Source organism: Vanessa tameamea, chromosome 24 (genome assembly GCF_037043105.1).
Source record: "Vanessa tameamea isolate UH-Manoa-2023 chromosome 24, ilVanTame1 primary haplotype, whole genome shotgun sequence".
Classification (NCBI taxonomy): Eukaryota; Metazoa; Arthropoda; class Insecta; order Lepidoptera; family Nymphalidae; genus Vanessa; species Vanessa tameamea.
The window spans coordinates 6,147,950-6,161,342 of NC_087332.1; the positions used below are offsets into that span (position 1 = coordinate 6,147,950).

Sequence of the window (13,393 nt, forward strand, 5' to 3'; positions counted from 1 at the left end):
GGTTTGTTAAATTTAATTGTTTTCAAAGTAGATTCGTTTTGTAAATTGTTTTCTTGAGGGTAGTAATAAATTTGTATTTAAAAAAATAGCTTCTGGTCTTATTTCTAAGATCAGAAGTGGGATCTGTCTCATTTAGCCCACTTCATTTGTTGTTTTGCTGTTGTTGATTGTTTTTCTCAGTTCGGAGTTTAAGTTTCCTTGTTTACGTCCTAATTTTAGCGAGTGTACAACTTCGTTGCAATATGTTATGGTGTTTAGTGGGTACATCGCTATTTTAGTTCTTTTCGGTCGTTTTGTTGTATTCGTATCCATGTTCAAGCGAGTTTTCAATTTAGTTTAGTTTTGATACGTGATACGTAGGTAGTTGTGTAATGATTGATTTTGCTAATAGATTTTGCGATTTTGTTTTTGTTTCGATTTAGTTCTCGCGTTCTCGATCCAGATCGCCACGTCGTGGTAGTGAGGTGGATGCGTCGGTGCATTCTCAGGTCAGGTTAGGCCGAGTCACGAAAAAGTTAGGGTTTTGGTTGACACACCTGAACCGCAGAATGTCAAGCAGAAAACAGGCACAATCTACTGGGAAGCTGGATTCCGGGATGCGAGGTCCGTACAAAGTTGTCCGGGCATTGCCTCACCACCGTTACGAGCTTGAGTTATTGGCAGGCTCATATGGAAATAAGACTCAGAGCGTCGCAGAACATATGGTTCAGTGGCGGGGTCAGTGGACCCCGGATACATACGAGGCATTCTTCGGGACTGGTGAGTGAGCTGTGTTGTCCTGGTGTCCGTGAGTGGCAGCCAGAGTGTCACGCAGGTGACTTTTGTGTTGTTTACCTGATACCCTTGAGGGGTAGTCAGAACGTCACCAAGGTGACCATGTGTGTGTTTACCTGGTACCCTTGCGGGGCAGCCAGAACGTCACGGAGGTGACCTTGTGTGTGTTGTCCTGATACTCCTCAATGCGGAGGTTTATCAGAGGGCCTCGGAAGTGGCTTCTTGATTTGTTGTTACTTGTGTGCTCGGACACTGTCTTGGAGTCGCTCAGACATGTGGTCCTGGAGCTGTGTACACGCAGGGTCATGCCACGAGTTGGCCTCTGACGAGTCGTGGTGTGTGTGTGTGTGTGACGTATGTCTACGGGGCAAACATTGTCCGTATTTTTATTGTTGTTAGTTTGGGTTGAAACATGCTTTTATGGGTACTGATTCACACATGCAAAGTTATGTCTCATGTAAGTCCGCATAGACCTCTATCGAGTCATGAGGGTGCACTCCCCCGACGGGAACTGCCCCGGGTGATTGGTACTCATATCTGCTTGTTTTATATCCGCTGTGTTTAGGCTGTGCTATTTTGTCAGTTTAGCTTACAAGTGTACTAATTTGAATGATAACCTTTAGCGCTGACAAAGAATTTTCTATATTTCTTTGTGTGAATTTTCTCTGTGGTGGTATTTCGTTCTGTGCAGATGCAGAGGATGAGGAGTCGATAACTCCTAGCGTTACCCAGCCTTCCAATGTTGACGTTCCTGGTGAAGCGAGTGAGCCGCAACCCAGCACGTCAGGGACGCAGACACGAGGCGAAGAGCCTTGTGTGTCACCCACCTTCACGTCGAGCGATGAAGGCTCAGAGCCTTCGATGCCAATTTTGTCGACTGATCTCCAGAGTGAGAAGATAAAGGAGTCCGAGGACGGTCTCCCGTCAGGAAAGGCCGTGTAGGAGATGGAAGAAGAGTGGGGAAAACGTATAAAAAGCAGCGCCAGCACCCGGTGCGATCTCTTTGCTGTTCGGCTGTTATCGAGTCAACATCTCGGCAACGTCATTCTGTTTGTTGGGTTTTTCGTTAGATTGTTCCGTAATTGTTGTAATAGTTTCGGAGGTCTTACATTTTAGTTTTTGTTTAATTTAATTTTGGTTTGTTAAATTTAATTGTTTTCAAAGTAGATTCGTTTTGTAAATTGTTTTCTTGAGGGTAGTAATAAATTTGTATTTAAAAAAATAGCTTCTGGTCTTATTTCTAAGAATATATATACTCAAACGGGCTAGCACATTATCCTACCGCCAAGTAATTACATTGTAGATTAAAAAAACTCAATTAACCATTGCGTCCGGCTGAACATTAACCACCCACGCGCCAATTATTCTATAATTAAATAGAAATACTCGGTATTCCTGTATTCGATACAAAGATAAAATGAGCCAATGATATTAAAGACACGAGAAAAATAACTGTAAAACTCATGGTTGGCTACGACTTAGGTAACTGTAATACAATATAAGGTAACTGGCCAAGTTACTTTTACACCATGTACACGACCGATCTTAAAGAATCGTACCTTGCGCTTAAAATTTAAAAAAAAACTTACGTCGTTGTCCCGGCATGATGACGCCGCTCCGCTCCGAGCGAAGCAGGCTCTCGGCCTCCGCACCGCCCTGGTGTGACATTTCCATCACACCCACTATCATAAAACCGATGTCAGCATCTGTGTAGCCTCAGTCTGTAAATAAAACGATATATGTACTATGTAATATAAATATCAATGCAATTCAATGTAAAATCCCTGTTCAAATACAATTAAGCTAAAAAACTTTTTTTTTTAAATTAGATTGTTAAAATACTTAAAGATATCATTCAAATACATACAGCCAATAGTAAATAATAATTAATTGATTTAAAATGTGTTATCAACTCAGGTAGTAACTCCGATAAGTAATCCTTTCAAATCCCTATATTGATTCCTTTATGTAATTATATTGTGGTAGGCATAATATAGTCTTTCAGTTCATAAAGTAATTTTTTGTTTGATTTTTTCCTCTAACTTTATTAAAGGAATCACAATAAGTGAGGAAAATTTAATCAACTCCAATTGCCCATTGACCTATCTAGAAATAAATTACCAAGCTAACAGTTTAATGAATGTTTGTATCTTTGTCATTCTCATTATCTTTACAGTTGAAATACATATTAAAATAAGTTTTACTTACACAATACCAAAATAATTTTATACATATTTATAATAAAAAAAGATTGAGAAGAGAAGAGAAAAATTAAAGAATTGCAACTGGCATATCCACATAATTTTCAATGTGTAATATTTAAATTAGTAAAATAGAATAGGTATGATTGTGGTCAAGCATAAGCCTATCAAAAATTAAAAAAACAAATAAAGTACAAACAGGGGCTTCAATTCAAAAATTTAAATGAATACACAAATTTCTAACAAAAGAGATTTATCTTTATGTTTGTAATAAGTAACAGTATAATTATTCTTGAGGTGTACAATATTGTAGTTTGAATCAAATTTTAGATCATAATGGATCATATACTTCTGAACCGATCCTAACATTTAATTCAAAGTCTACTTTTATATTCGAGATAAGGCCATACATTCAAATTAATGTGAGATGACATCAGTTACATCACAATGAAGGTCACAAAGATTAAAACACTGCATAATAATTCATATTTTGCCTCCTAACATAAGTAAAGTTAAATAGTGCTGCTTCCAATTTGTTCTAACTACAAATCTTTATTGAGATAAACAATTAACAAAATAGTTTATGGACTATATCAAATTAATAAGATGAGCTTTTGTTTATATTATGAATATCATCTGTTAAAAAATGCTTGATTAAAAACACTCCAACAAACTTCATAAAAAAAAAATTTAATATGCACCTTTATTGAGTACTTGACATTTTGTTACAGTGTTGATTAATTATGTCAGATATATAAAAAAAAATTGAAAAATGACATACTCTAGAACTTTAATTGTTTATAATTATTTTAAATATATAGAGTGAGTCATGACACATTGTTGTTAGGGCAGAATGTGTTTTGAATAACTATTGCTTCTGACAATGCAAACTACAAAGATTGTATCAGCCATACATATTTTCAAACAAAATAGATCTTGTGTAATGTGGACTTTTGATTTATAATTAACTTATGCTACTAGCATAAAACATGTTTTAGTACAGCATTTACTAACTTCTTTTTATATTTACTTAAAGTAAGGCTGCTTTTGCAAGACTTCATTATAAGGGATGTAAAATAAAATAGTACAAGATTATAGGTTAACTTATCAAAGTTTTATATATAAACTTGAAATAAATACTTTTTTATAACAAAAAAGTATTTATTTCCTAACATAAACTTCCTCATAAAATTTGCTTGAAACTTTATGAGACCATTAGTGCCTACTTACTTTGCACAAAAAAATAAGAGTCTACTGCAAGTCCCGTATATAAAAGATGATCCCTGATTTTTCCTATTTTAATTGGTAAGCACGGAATGAATAACTATTAGTAGCATTTAAAATAAAATGTTTAAGAAATATAAACTTATAATGACAAGAGATACGCTCAGTCAATAACAATGTTTTAATCAACAAAGCACCTTAGAATAACTATCTTACGACGAACGGGAACAACAACAAAACGGTAAATTACTCAAAAAGACCTAGGTGAAACTAACCGTTAAAAACAAAGTAATTAAAATATTATTCGAAAAAACTTTCGTTCAAAAGCACAGTTCTTGTTAAAGTAAATTAAAAACCTAAAAAACGTGAAGAATGTCTCATTACAACGTGCTTTAAAAAAAGCGCATGGTTTTTACTTTTTTATAGGTAGTTTTCTAAAAATCTAACACTTACCAAGCTCTCCAAATCAACCAAAGCGTTTTCGCTTAATTTTTAACCATCCATTAATTCACAAAAAAAAACCTTAATCATAATAAATTAATAGGTTACTTTGACTACACGTGCACCTATATAAAACACGACCGCCCGCGATCACGTCGTCGTCTTTCGTTGTCTTGACTTGACTAGTGAAGTACTTGAAGTAGAGAGTTAGTGATAGTGACTACAATATTTTAATATTTAATAATTTTAAAGTTGCCTGCCTGCCTGCCTAGAGCCTATTGCTTTCTGCTTTGTATTACCTAGTATCAAAATGATACAGTTGGTATAGATAGTCTTAATATACTCTGTCACTCTTTCTGGTATGTAATAGCTATACTTTAGAACGTTATGGAGTGCAGAGATAAGAATCTATGATGAGTATCTTAAACTATAAAAAGTCTACCTCAAAATATATACAATTTAGATGGCGCTACTAGAAGCTAAGGGATAGAAAGTGAAAGAAACATGCTAATTCCATAGAGCAGTATTGAATTAGAGAGAAAAAATGACTTCGCCTTCAATAGGCGTAATTTTCAAATTATTTTGTTAGTAAAGATTAAAAAATCTAACTATTAATAAATGCATTAATTTCACGTATACGTTATAGCTACAGTCGCACCCTTCTGACAAATTTACACTTTTTCCAAACGAGATTCTTCTTCTTATTTCTACTTTTTAGTGTTGTCAACTGTTATAATTAATAATTTATTATGATTGAAGTAGTTAATTAAATTGTGGATCACGATCATTTATAAATCGGATCTCTCATTCAAAACGAATCAATTGCTTTGTTGGTCCGTTAATACGAAGAGTTAATGTAAATTTTATTTGATAATGGCAAGAATATTTCAGATCTCAAGTAAACGAAACGGAAACGTCTCTTATTAGTCTGTCATCAAAGCAACACCCTCGTTCTATTTTTAAATTTTTGTTCTAAATTCTAATTTTTCACAAAATCTCACAATAACGCTCTTATTACAATTAATTGTAACAAAGTCCTATAAACTACTTTTCGACAATTTTTCATTATGGTAAATTCAAGCTTAGCGTATGAAATACTTTTATACATCAATTCTTTTTACTTCGGACTATTCGCTACGTGTGAATTAGGAACACTAATCTTGAAGTCTGTATTGATCGGAGGAAAATATGATGATATATATCATAAAAGAACAAGGTTGGGACAAGATTACGGGGTACTAGTAGCCCTTTTTATCGTCGAAGCTGCTAGACTTTTTTTGGGTCGTAAGGGAAGTCTGAGTGAAAGAGGTAATAATTAATAATCTATTTTTAGTTCAAATATTAAAGCCTACATTATTCTTTATTTTTTATATCATTAATAGTCTGTTAACATAAAGTTATTATTTTTTTACTTTTCCACAGATGTCCCAGTAATGTTTTCAGTACTTCTGACTGTTCCTTCAATAGGAGGCGTTGTGTACTTACTGAAATGGCAAGTAGTTATTTTAAGAATTGAGTACATTTGGTGTACACTCATGTTATCATTACAAATGCTGGAATTCATGTTTGCGTCCATGTTTATAGTCACAATGTGTAGAGGTCCTTCATATGATTAGTAACTTGCTATTTGTGTCTAGTGGTCCAAATTAAACTACTTACTGTATATATATGTATACATACATATATCCAAGTTCTAATATTTTTATATATGAGACAATGTGCCTGTGACAAAATAAAGTCACCAAATAAATATTTATTAGATATGATAATTAAAATAAATATATTATGGTAGATTTTATATTTATATTAAATAAGAGCAAAACACTTTTAAAGCAACAATTACTGCTTTCCTTAAACTTAATTATACCATATATTAGTTAAGACTTGAATGTTACTAATCTATTTACATATATTTAATATTTGAGTGTATAATAGTTATAAGTCATTATTTATCCTAAATATGCTAGACCAAGAGTTATAACACAATGGGCTGATAATTATAAAGAATGGAATTTATTAAAAATAATAACCAATATATACAAACTTAGATTCTATTCAAAATGTACTAAATCTTTTATCTAATAACTTTAATATGTGTTAATTTTTTTGAATATCCCTTATTTTAATTTCTATTTAACATGTAAAAGATTTCATCTATTGTTGTAAGCATAGCTTTTTTCTATATTTACCATAAATTAGATATGTATCTTTCTGTTATGTTGTATATGTTTAAGAAATACACAATAGACATAAGAATGAATATATTAATATGACCATAGTATCTTTGGATAAGATTTTGTTATTGTTTTACATTTTTACCAAACATAGTCCCTAATTAAAAAGTACAGGAATGTTCCTATAGAACTATTAATACATTATACATTGCCTAGATGTATTATCCTACCCCTGAGGATATGTGATTATAAGTGGCCTTTTTGAAAGCCTTACATATATAGCATTCTTCCATTGTAAATTTATAATTGAGATGTTACACCAAAGATTTACACATTTAAAAAATATATTTATGAGTAATTTACCCAGTAATTCAAATGTGTCTGTATATTGTATTTTTATTGCTACAAATGTTAAACAAGTTATTAAAGGATCTAGTCAAACAAAGCAGTATTTTATATAACCCTATTATATTATATGACTAGTACACATACTACATATATTTTATCCTAGATGGTTGTTTTGAGTTATATATTTATAAGTTTTTTTTTCTGTGATCTATATTTTGTATTCAGGTTGCAAATATAAAGGCATTCGACCTTTTGCCATTTTTTCTCTTTTGTGAACTCTGAGTTCATGTCTCATTAGGGCTTTCCTAGTACCATACTTGTTGCCGCAGGTTTTACATCCATAATTTTTTATTCCTACATGATCTGACGTAATGTGTACAGCCATATCATGCTTTGTATAAAAACCTCTACTGCATTCAGTACAATTAAATGGTTTTTGTTTATTATGTGTTAATAGATGCCTTTTTAAATTGCTTCTTGTTAAAAAACTTAACTGGCATTTATCACATGAAAAAGGCTTTTGCCCTGTGTGTGTTCGCATGTGAATTTTCAAAGACTCTGGGAATCTTCCCCTGTAGGGACAAATTTTACAACGAAAAGGCAAATCAAAATTGTGTAACTGTAGATGGCGAACTAAATTATCCTTTCGATACATCTTTCCACAAACATCACATACAAGATGTGTTGCTGATTTATGACGAGCTAAGTGCTTTTTATACAACTGTGTCGTTAACAAACCTTTGCATACAGGACATTGGATGCGAACATTTCTATGTTGTATGCTACTATTGTGCACTACTAATTCATTCCAAGTTAAAAAAACGATGTTACAAATTTCACATTTATATTTTATACTTTTTGTATTTTTGCTTATAATTCCTTTACAACTATTGTCACTTTTTAAACTCTCTGCATCATTAGAACACACTGACAGTTCAAGTTTTGGTATATCTTGTTGCCTAAGGACTAAATAGCTTTCTTGTGCTTTCTTTCGAAATAATATCGCATTTTGAAGAAGATTGTAACAAATATTGCATAGATACTCTGGATAACTGTCTTCTTCAGATACCTCAATACCTCCGAATAGTCTGATAGATTCTATTAAATCTATTGAATTTGTACTAAATATTGATATTGAACCATCAAGCAAACAAATTCTGCATTTACTTTTTTTGTATTTTATTAAATCAGCGTCTCGTTCATTTACGTGTTCCTTATCTAAGCCAATTGCAAGGCTCTTTATTTTACGATTTCTTTTCAGAATTTTTAATTTAAAATAGGAAGACGCCATCATAGAACTGGTCTCTATCTTAATATTGTTAATTTTTATACTTTTATATGTGCTTATTATTGTTATGATATTACAAATTTATATCTTTTAGCAGAATTCGGCAATACAATTTATATTTTTGAAATTGTCAAAGTCAAAAATATCATTCGGTACCAATATTGTATACAGTACAGTTTGGGATTCCCCAATTTAATGAACTTAATAGTCTGTAAGCTATTGACGTGCTTATATCATAGAAAAAAAAACAGTTTTTGATTTGATAGTTTTTATAATAATACAAATATTTCTAATTGTGTAACTTAGGTACAATACTTTTTATTTGAATCACAATACACTACTATTATTCTAACCTACCTATTTAATCTATGCTCTGTAATGGAACTTGACTATTTTTATATAAATAAAACCTGAAATTTTCGAAAATAAACTGCATCATTCTTAAAGTAATATGCTTAAAAAAAAGTACCTTGGCTTGGTAATAATATTTGGTTTGACTATTCCTCGTCATTAGTTCAGTCGATTGGCATCACTGTAATAGGTTGCTACTACAAAATAAATACCCCAAAATGTAAAACATAATTTTATATTTTCGTCGTAACTGTGTATTCGTTTTAACACTTTTAACATTGTGTATTCATTTAATATATGAATACCCAAACTTCATTTTTAATATATTTAGCTTTAGCTTTATAATATTAAGAAAACAACAATTGTTGAAATGAAATAAAAAATATTTTTACACATTTGTAATTTAATAGATGATGATATTCTATGGAAAGTATAATGATATCTGGAAGTACTATCAAGATCACTATCAAGATATTACATTTTCACATTAATAGAATTTTGTACCTGTAATTTCAAGATCTATGAGATAGATAGAATTCTATTACACATTTGATTTTTCAAAAATACTTTCACTTAAAAAAATATTTATATAATATTGAAGCATTTTAATAGTTTCTATATAATCTCACATCAATTGCTTAAAAACATATTTTATCCTATAGTCTTATAGCTTTAAGCTTGAAATCATTTTTAAATACATCAAGAGTCTGGTAATGTATATTTAAGTATTATTTATTTGTGGCGGGTTATACGTAAATCTCAATTTTTCTCTTTTATGTACCCGCCTTTGATGCTTCATCATAGCATTTCTGTAACCAAATGCCCGTCCGCATATGTTGCAAATATGACTTTTGATTCCCAAATGATCAACTTCATTGTGCCGTTGGAGTTTAAGTTTGGTATGAAAAGCTTTTTCACAAGTATCACATTTGTGCTGCGGTTCTTTATGTTTTAACAAGACATGACTATTGAAGTTTCCTTTAAAGAGAAATCTAGCAGGACATTCTGTGCACATATATCTGTATTCACCTGAATGTGTGCGCATGTGACTTTTAAGTCGTTCTGCATACCTACCCTGGAATGGGCAAAGTTGACACTTGTATGGATAATCATTAGAGTGTCGTAGTTTGTGATTGTGGTAGCCAACTCTTAATCTGAATGTTTTACCGCAAATGTCACATATATATTTATGATGGTTAGGGTCATGCATTGTCATATGTATTTTATAATAAGACTTTCTAATTATTTTCTTACATGTCTGACATTGGACTTTTAAATCTCTTTTGTCTTTTTCTTTATTTTTTGGATTACTAAGCGAGTCGAATTCTTTCTCACTGTTTGTGACGTTTTGCAATGGTTTCATCTCAATAAAAGGGTCATCCCAGTCATCACCGAGAACGTTACATGTTTTGGGTTGATTTTTTAATGTTTCATTAGTTTTTTTTGCTATTTTTCTGAACATAATAGCGCTTTTTATGAACTTATAGCAAATGTCGCACAAGTATTTTGGAAACGTATCATTTTCATTTATATCTATGTTTGCAAATAGCCTTAAAGCTTCTGTGATATCGTATGTATTTTCGATGTCAAAAATACGTACATGACCATCGTTGAGACAAACTCTGCACTTGGAATTTTCTTTTATTATTTGTTTTGAAATTGGTGCATTATATATATTATTGAAGTATTCATCGGTATTGTCGTATATTTTATTTTTAGACATTTTCATTATATAGTAGGATGTCACCATTTTGAATTTGTAATTGTATACTTAAGTTATTTAATTTAAGTATTAAAAATCTTAAGAAAAGATAGTAATAAATTATAATAATGTTTTATTTGTTTTTAAAACGTATGAATGACGTTAATGTCATAATATTCATGTTTTGACAGCTCTGAATATCGTAAATTGTTGTGTTATAGATTTAAAAACATAACTCTTAAAATGACGTTACGTTGTACGTATACGTTGACGTATAGATCTGCTGTACAAATAATTCATTATTAAAATTTAAAAAAATGTAAAATCCCATGGTGTAGAGTACCATATGCTCCAAGTTAGTAAATACATAATATCGAGTTTAGAATTGCCAACTCTTAGTAAGCTATGTTCAATGTGCCTTAAGAATATTGTTGCTTTAATTAATATGAAATGAAATATGTGTAAGATAATTTATATGTTTTTACTATAATAGATACAGTTTTTATTTAAAATCAAATGTACTTTTAAATAATATTAACCAGTCTACTAGAGGTATTGATACAATTCATTGCTTTATCATATAGGTTCAATCTAGTGTGGTCAGGTAACTGATAGCTACCAGGCTACCACCTACTAACCGGATTTTCTAACACTAAATGACATGATTTGGCTGTGTCGAAAATCAAGAATCAATTGTTTCCAATGTTTAATAAAAAAAGTACTCAGTTACTATTATTTTAATGTTCTACATACAGGACTCAAAAAAAGTAACATATCAATCTCAATTCTTTTTATCCCATTAAATCGTTTCACACATAAAATTATAACTTTTCTGTTTATGAAAATGAAACATTATAGTAAGCTTAAATTAAAACATCTGTTGTTTAATTCTTATTTTCAACTTGTAAATATGATGGCATTCGAGAAAACATCATTTTCTCTCTCTTATGAACTCTTCTTTGATGTTTCATCATTGCATTTCTATATCCGAATGTATTACCACATATATTGCACACATGTGTTTTGATGCCCAAATGATCCACTTCAAAGTGTCTCTGCAGAGCTAACTTTGTGTGGAATGCTCTTTTACAGGCCTCACATTTGTGCTCTTTTTCTTTGTGCTTGTTTAATATATGACTATTTAAATTACTTTTAAATAGAAACCGAGCTGGACATTCGGTGCACATGTATCTGTAATCACCTGTGTGAGTTCTCATGTGCGTTTTAAGAAGTTCAGCATATTTGCCTTTATATGGGCAAAACTTACATTTATATGGAAAGCCATTTCCATGACGCAGGCTGTGATTATGATATGCACATCGTAGTCTAAATGATTTACCACAAATATCACAAACATACTTATGATGGTTAGGGTCATGCATTGTCAAATGTTCCTTATAATATGATTTGTTTACAACTTTATTGCACACATAACATTGAACTTTAGAGATAACCTTCATTTTGCAATTCTTGGATTGATTGCCTGAGGTGACAGTTACTGGCCAATTTCTTACTGGGTCTTGGTTTGCAATTGCTTCAGGATATTCATGACAGTCCAGCGATACATCAACAGCTTCTTCTTTGATCGGAGATTTTAAAAATTTATCAGTTTGTGCTGCTATTTTTCTAAATAAATTAGCTTCTTTTATAAAATTATAACATATCTTACAAAGATGTTTTGGGAAATTATCTTCTTCCCTGACCACTATATTACCGAAAATTCGTAAAGCCTCAATTACATCGCAACTTCCTGAACCATATATTGGTACAGAACCATCCTTCATACAGATCCTGCACATTATACGGTCTTTATGGTATAATGTTTTCGAGTATGTATCGTCCCGCAGGTTACTATAATATTCATGAATATCTGTACTTTTTCTATTTCTTGTCATTTTCATTATATAATACGCGGTAACCATGTTGTTATTTAAAATATAATTTTTTAATCCTTTAAAAATATCTATAAAAGTAGATAAATTTTAAATTCCCATAAGCAATCTCGTATTATACAAGCTTTTGTTTTTGTTTGTGAATTTTTTTGACACAAATTTGACAGTTATACAGGTGTACCAACTGTTCATATAGTTGCATTATGATTGCATATTCCATTCCATTAATATTTCATGTAGAAATGGATTCTTCCTCAAATTCTCTATTTAATATAGTTGAAACATGTTTTTTTTAATGATATTCCGCCAGGAACATTTTTTTTCTTTGTAAGATAACATTTTAAACTTAAGCAGCCATTATGTAATACTCAAGCGGCTCCGCTAGCGGTAAAGTCGGTTTCATATCAGCACACCTTAACGATATAAAGAGTACCTTAGCCAATCTTGCAGACAGGACAAACAAAAATTTATGATTTTAAGCTAATTATCTAAGCTAATTTAATGTTCTAATTTGGTGTAACTTTGCTTATCGTTACAACCCGAAATTTATACTTTTTATGTAGTCTTTGAGCAAGTCGACTGCAAATCTACCAATATAATCTTAAGACAAACTAACTCTTATACCACGCGTACTGTAAGCAAGTGGGCATAAAAGCATTAAATTTTACGAGGGTTCTTAAATCATAAAGTTTAGCACTCAGGATATATCAAAAAGTCATTTCCTGTTCATTGTCTCTTAGGGAGCTAAATATGGGAGTTTGTCATTTTAGTTATGAAAGGTTATGGCAATTGGTTTTTTGGTTTCCATTTATAAATAAACACTGTACTATCAAATACAAATATAAAAAAAAAATCGGTTGCTCTCTTCCTCTTAACATGACTCTAAGTTTCATGATTCATCAAGTGACTTTGTAGGATAATAGTGCATAAACTTGGACTTAACAGTAAATTATTATTTAAAATGTATTGTTACTTATATAAGGTGGAAATAAAAACAC

General features: G+C 31.3%; 2 protein-coding genes and 1 long non-coding RNA gene across 3 annotated transcripts in view; 1 reads left to right on the forward strand and 2 right to left on the reverse strand.

Moving 5' to 3' along the window:
- Window positions 1-4,837, reverse strand: part of Ent2 (Equilibrative nucleoside transporter 2) — a 37,661-nt gene extending 32,824 nt beyond the window's left edge. The window contains exons 1-2 of the mRNA XM_026642916.2: window positions 4,653-4,837; window positions 2,364-2,495 (exon numbers count right to left, since the gene is read on the reverse strand). Of these exons, the coding sequence (XP_026498701.1) occupies window positions 2,364-2,463 (100 nt within the window). The 5' untranslated portion in view covers window positions 2,464-2,495; window positions 4,653-4,837. The remainder of the gene's footprint in view (window positions 1-2,363; window positions 2,496-4,652) is intronic.
- Window positions 4,838-5,517: 680 nt separating this feature from the next.
- Window positions 5,518-7,259, forward strand: LOC113402628 (uncharacterized). The gene is made up of 2 exons (XR_010309652.1): window positions 5,518-5,948; window positions 6,063-7,259. It is a non-coding gene; the product is annotated as an uncharacterized LOC113402628 (long non-coding RNA).
- Window positions 7,260-11,258: 3,999 nt separating this feature from the next.
- Window positions 11,259-12,554, reverse strand: LOC113402658 (zinc finger protein 761-like). The gene has a single exon (XM_026642965.2). The coding sequence runs from the start codon at window positions 12,423-12,425 to the stop codon at window positions 11,388-11,390; it is 1,038 nt and encodes a 345-aa protein (XP_026498750.2). The 5' UTR covers window positions 12,426-12,554; the 3' UTR covers window positions 11,259-11,387.
- Window positions 12,555-13,393: the final 839 nt, after the last annotated feature.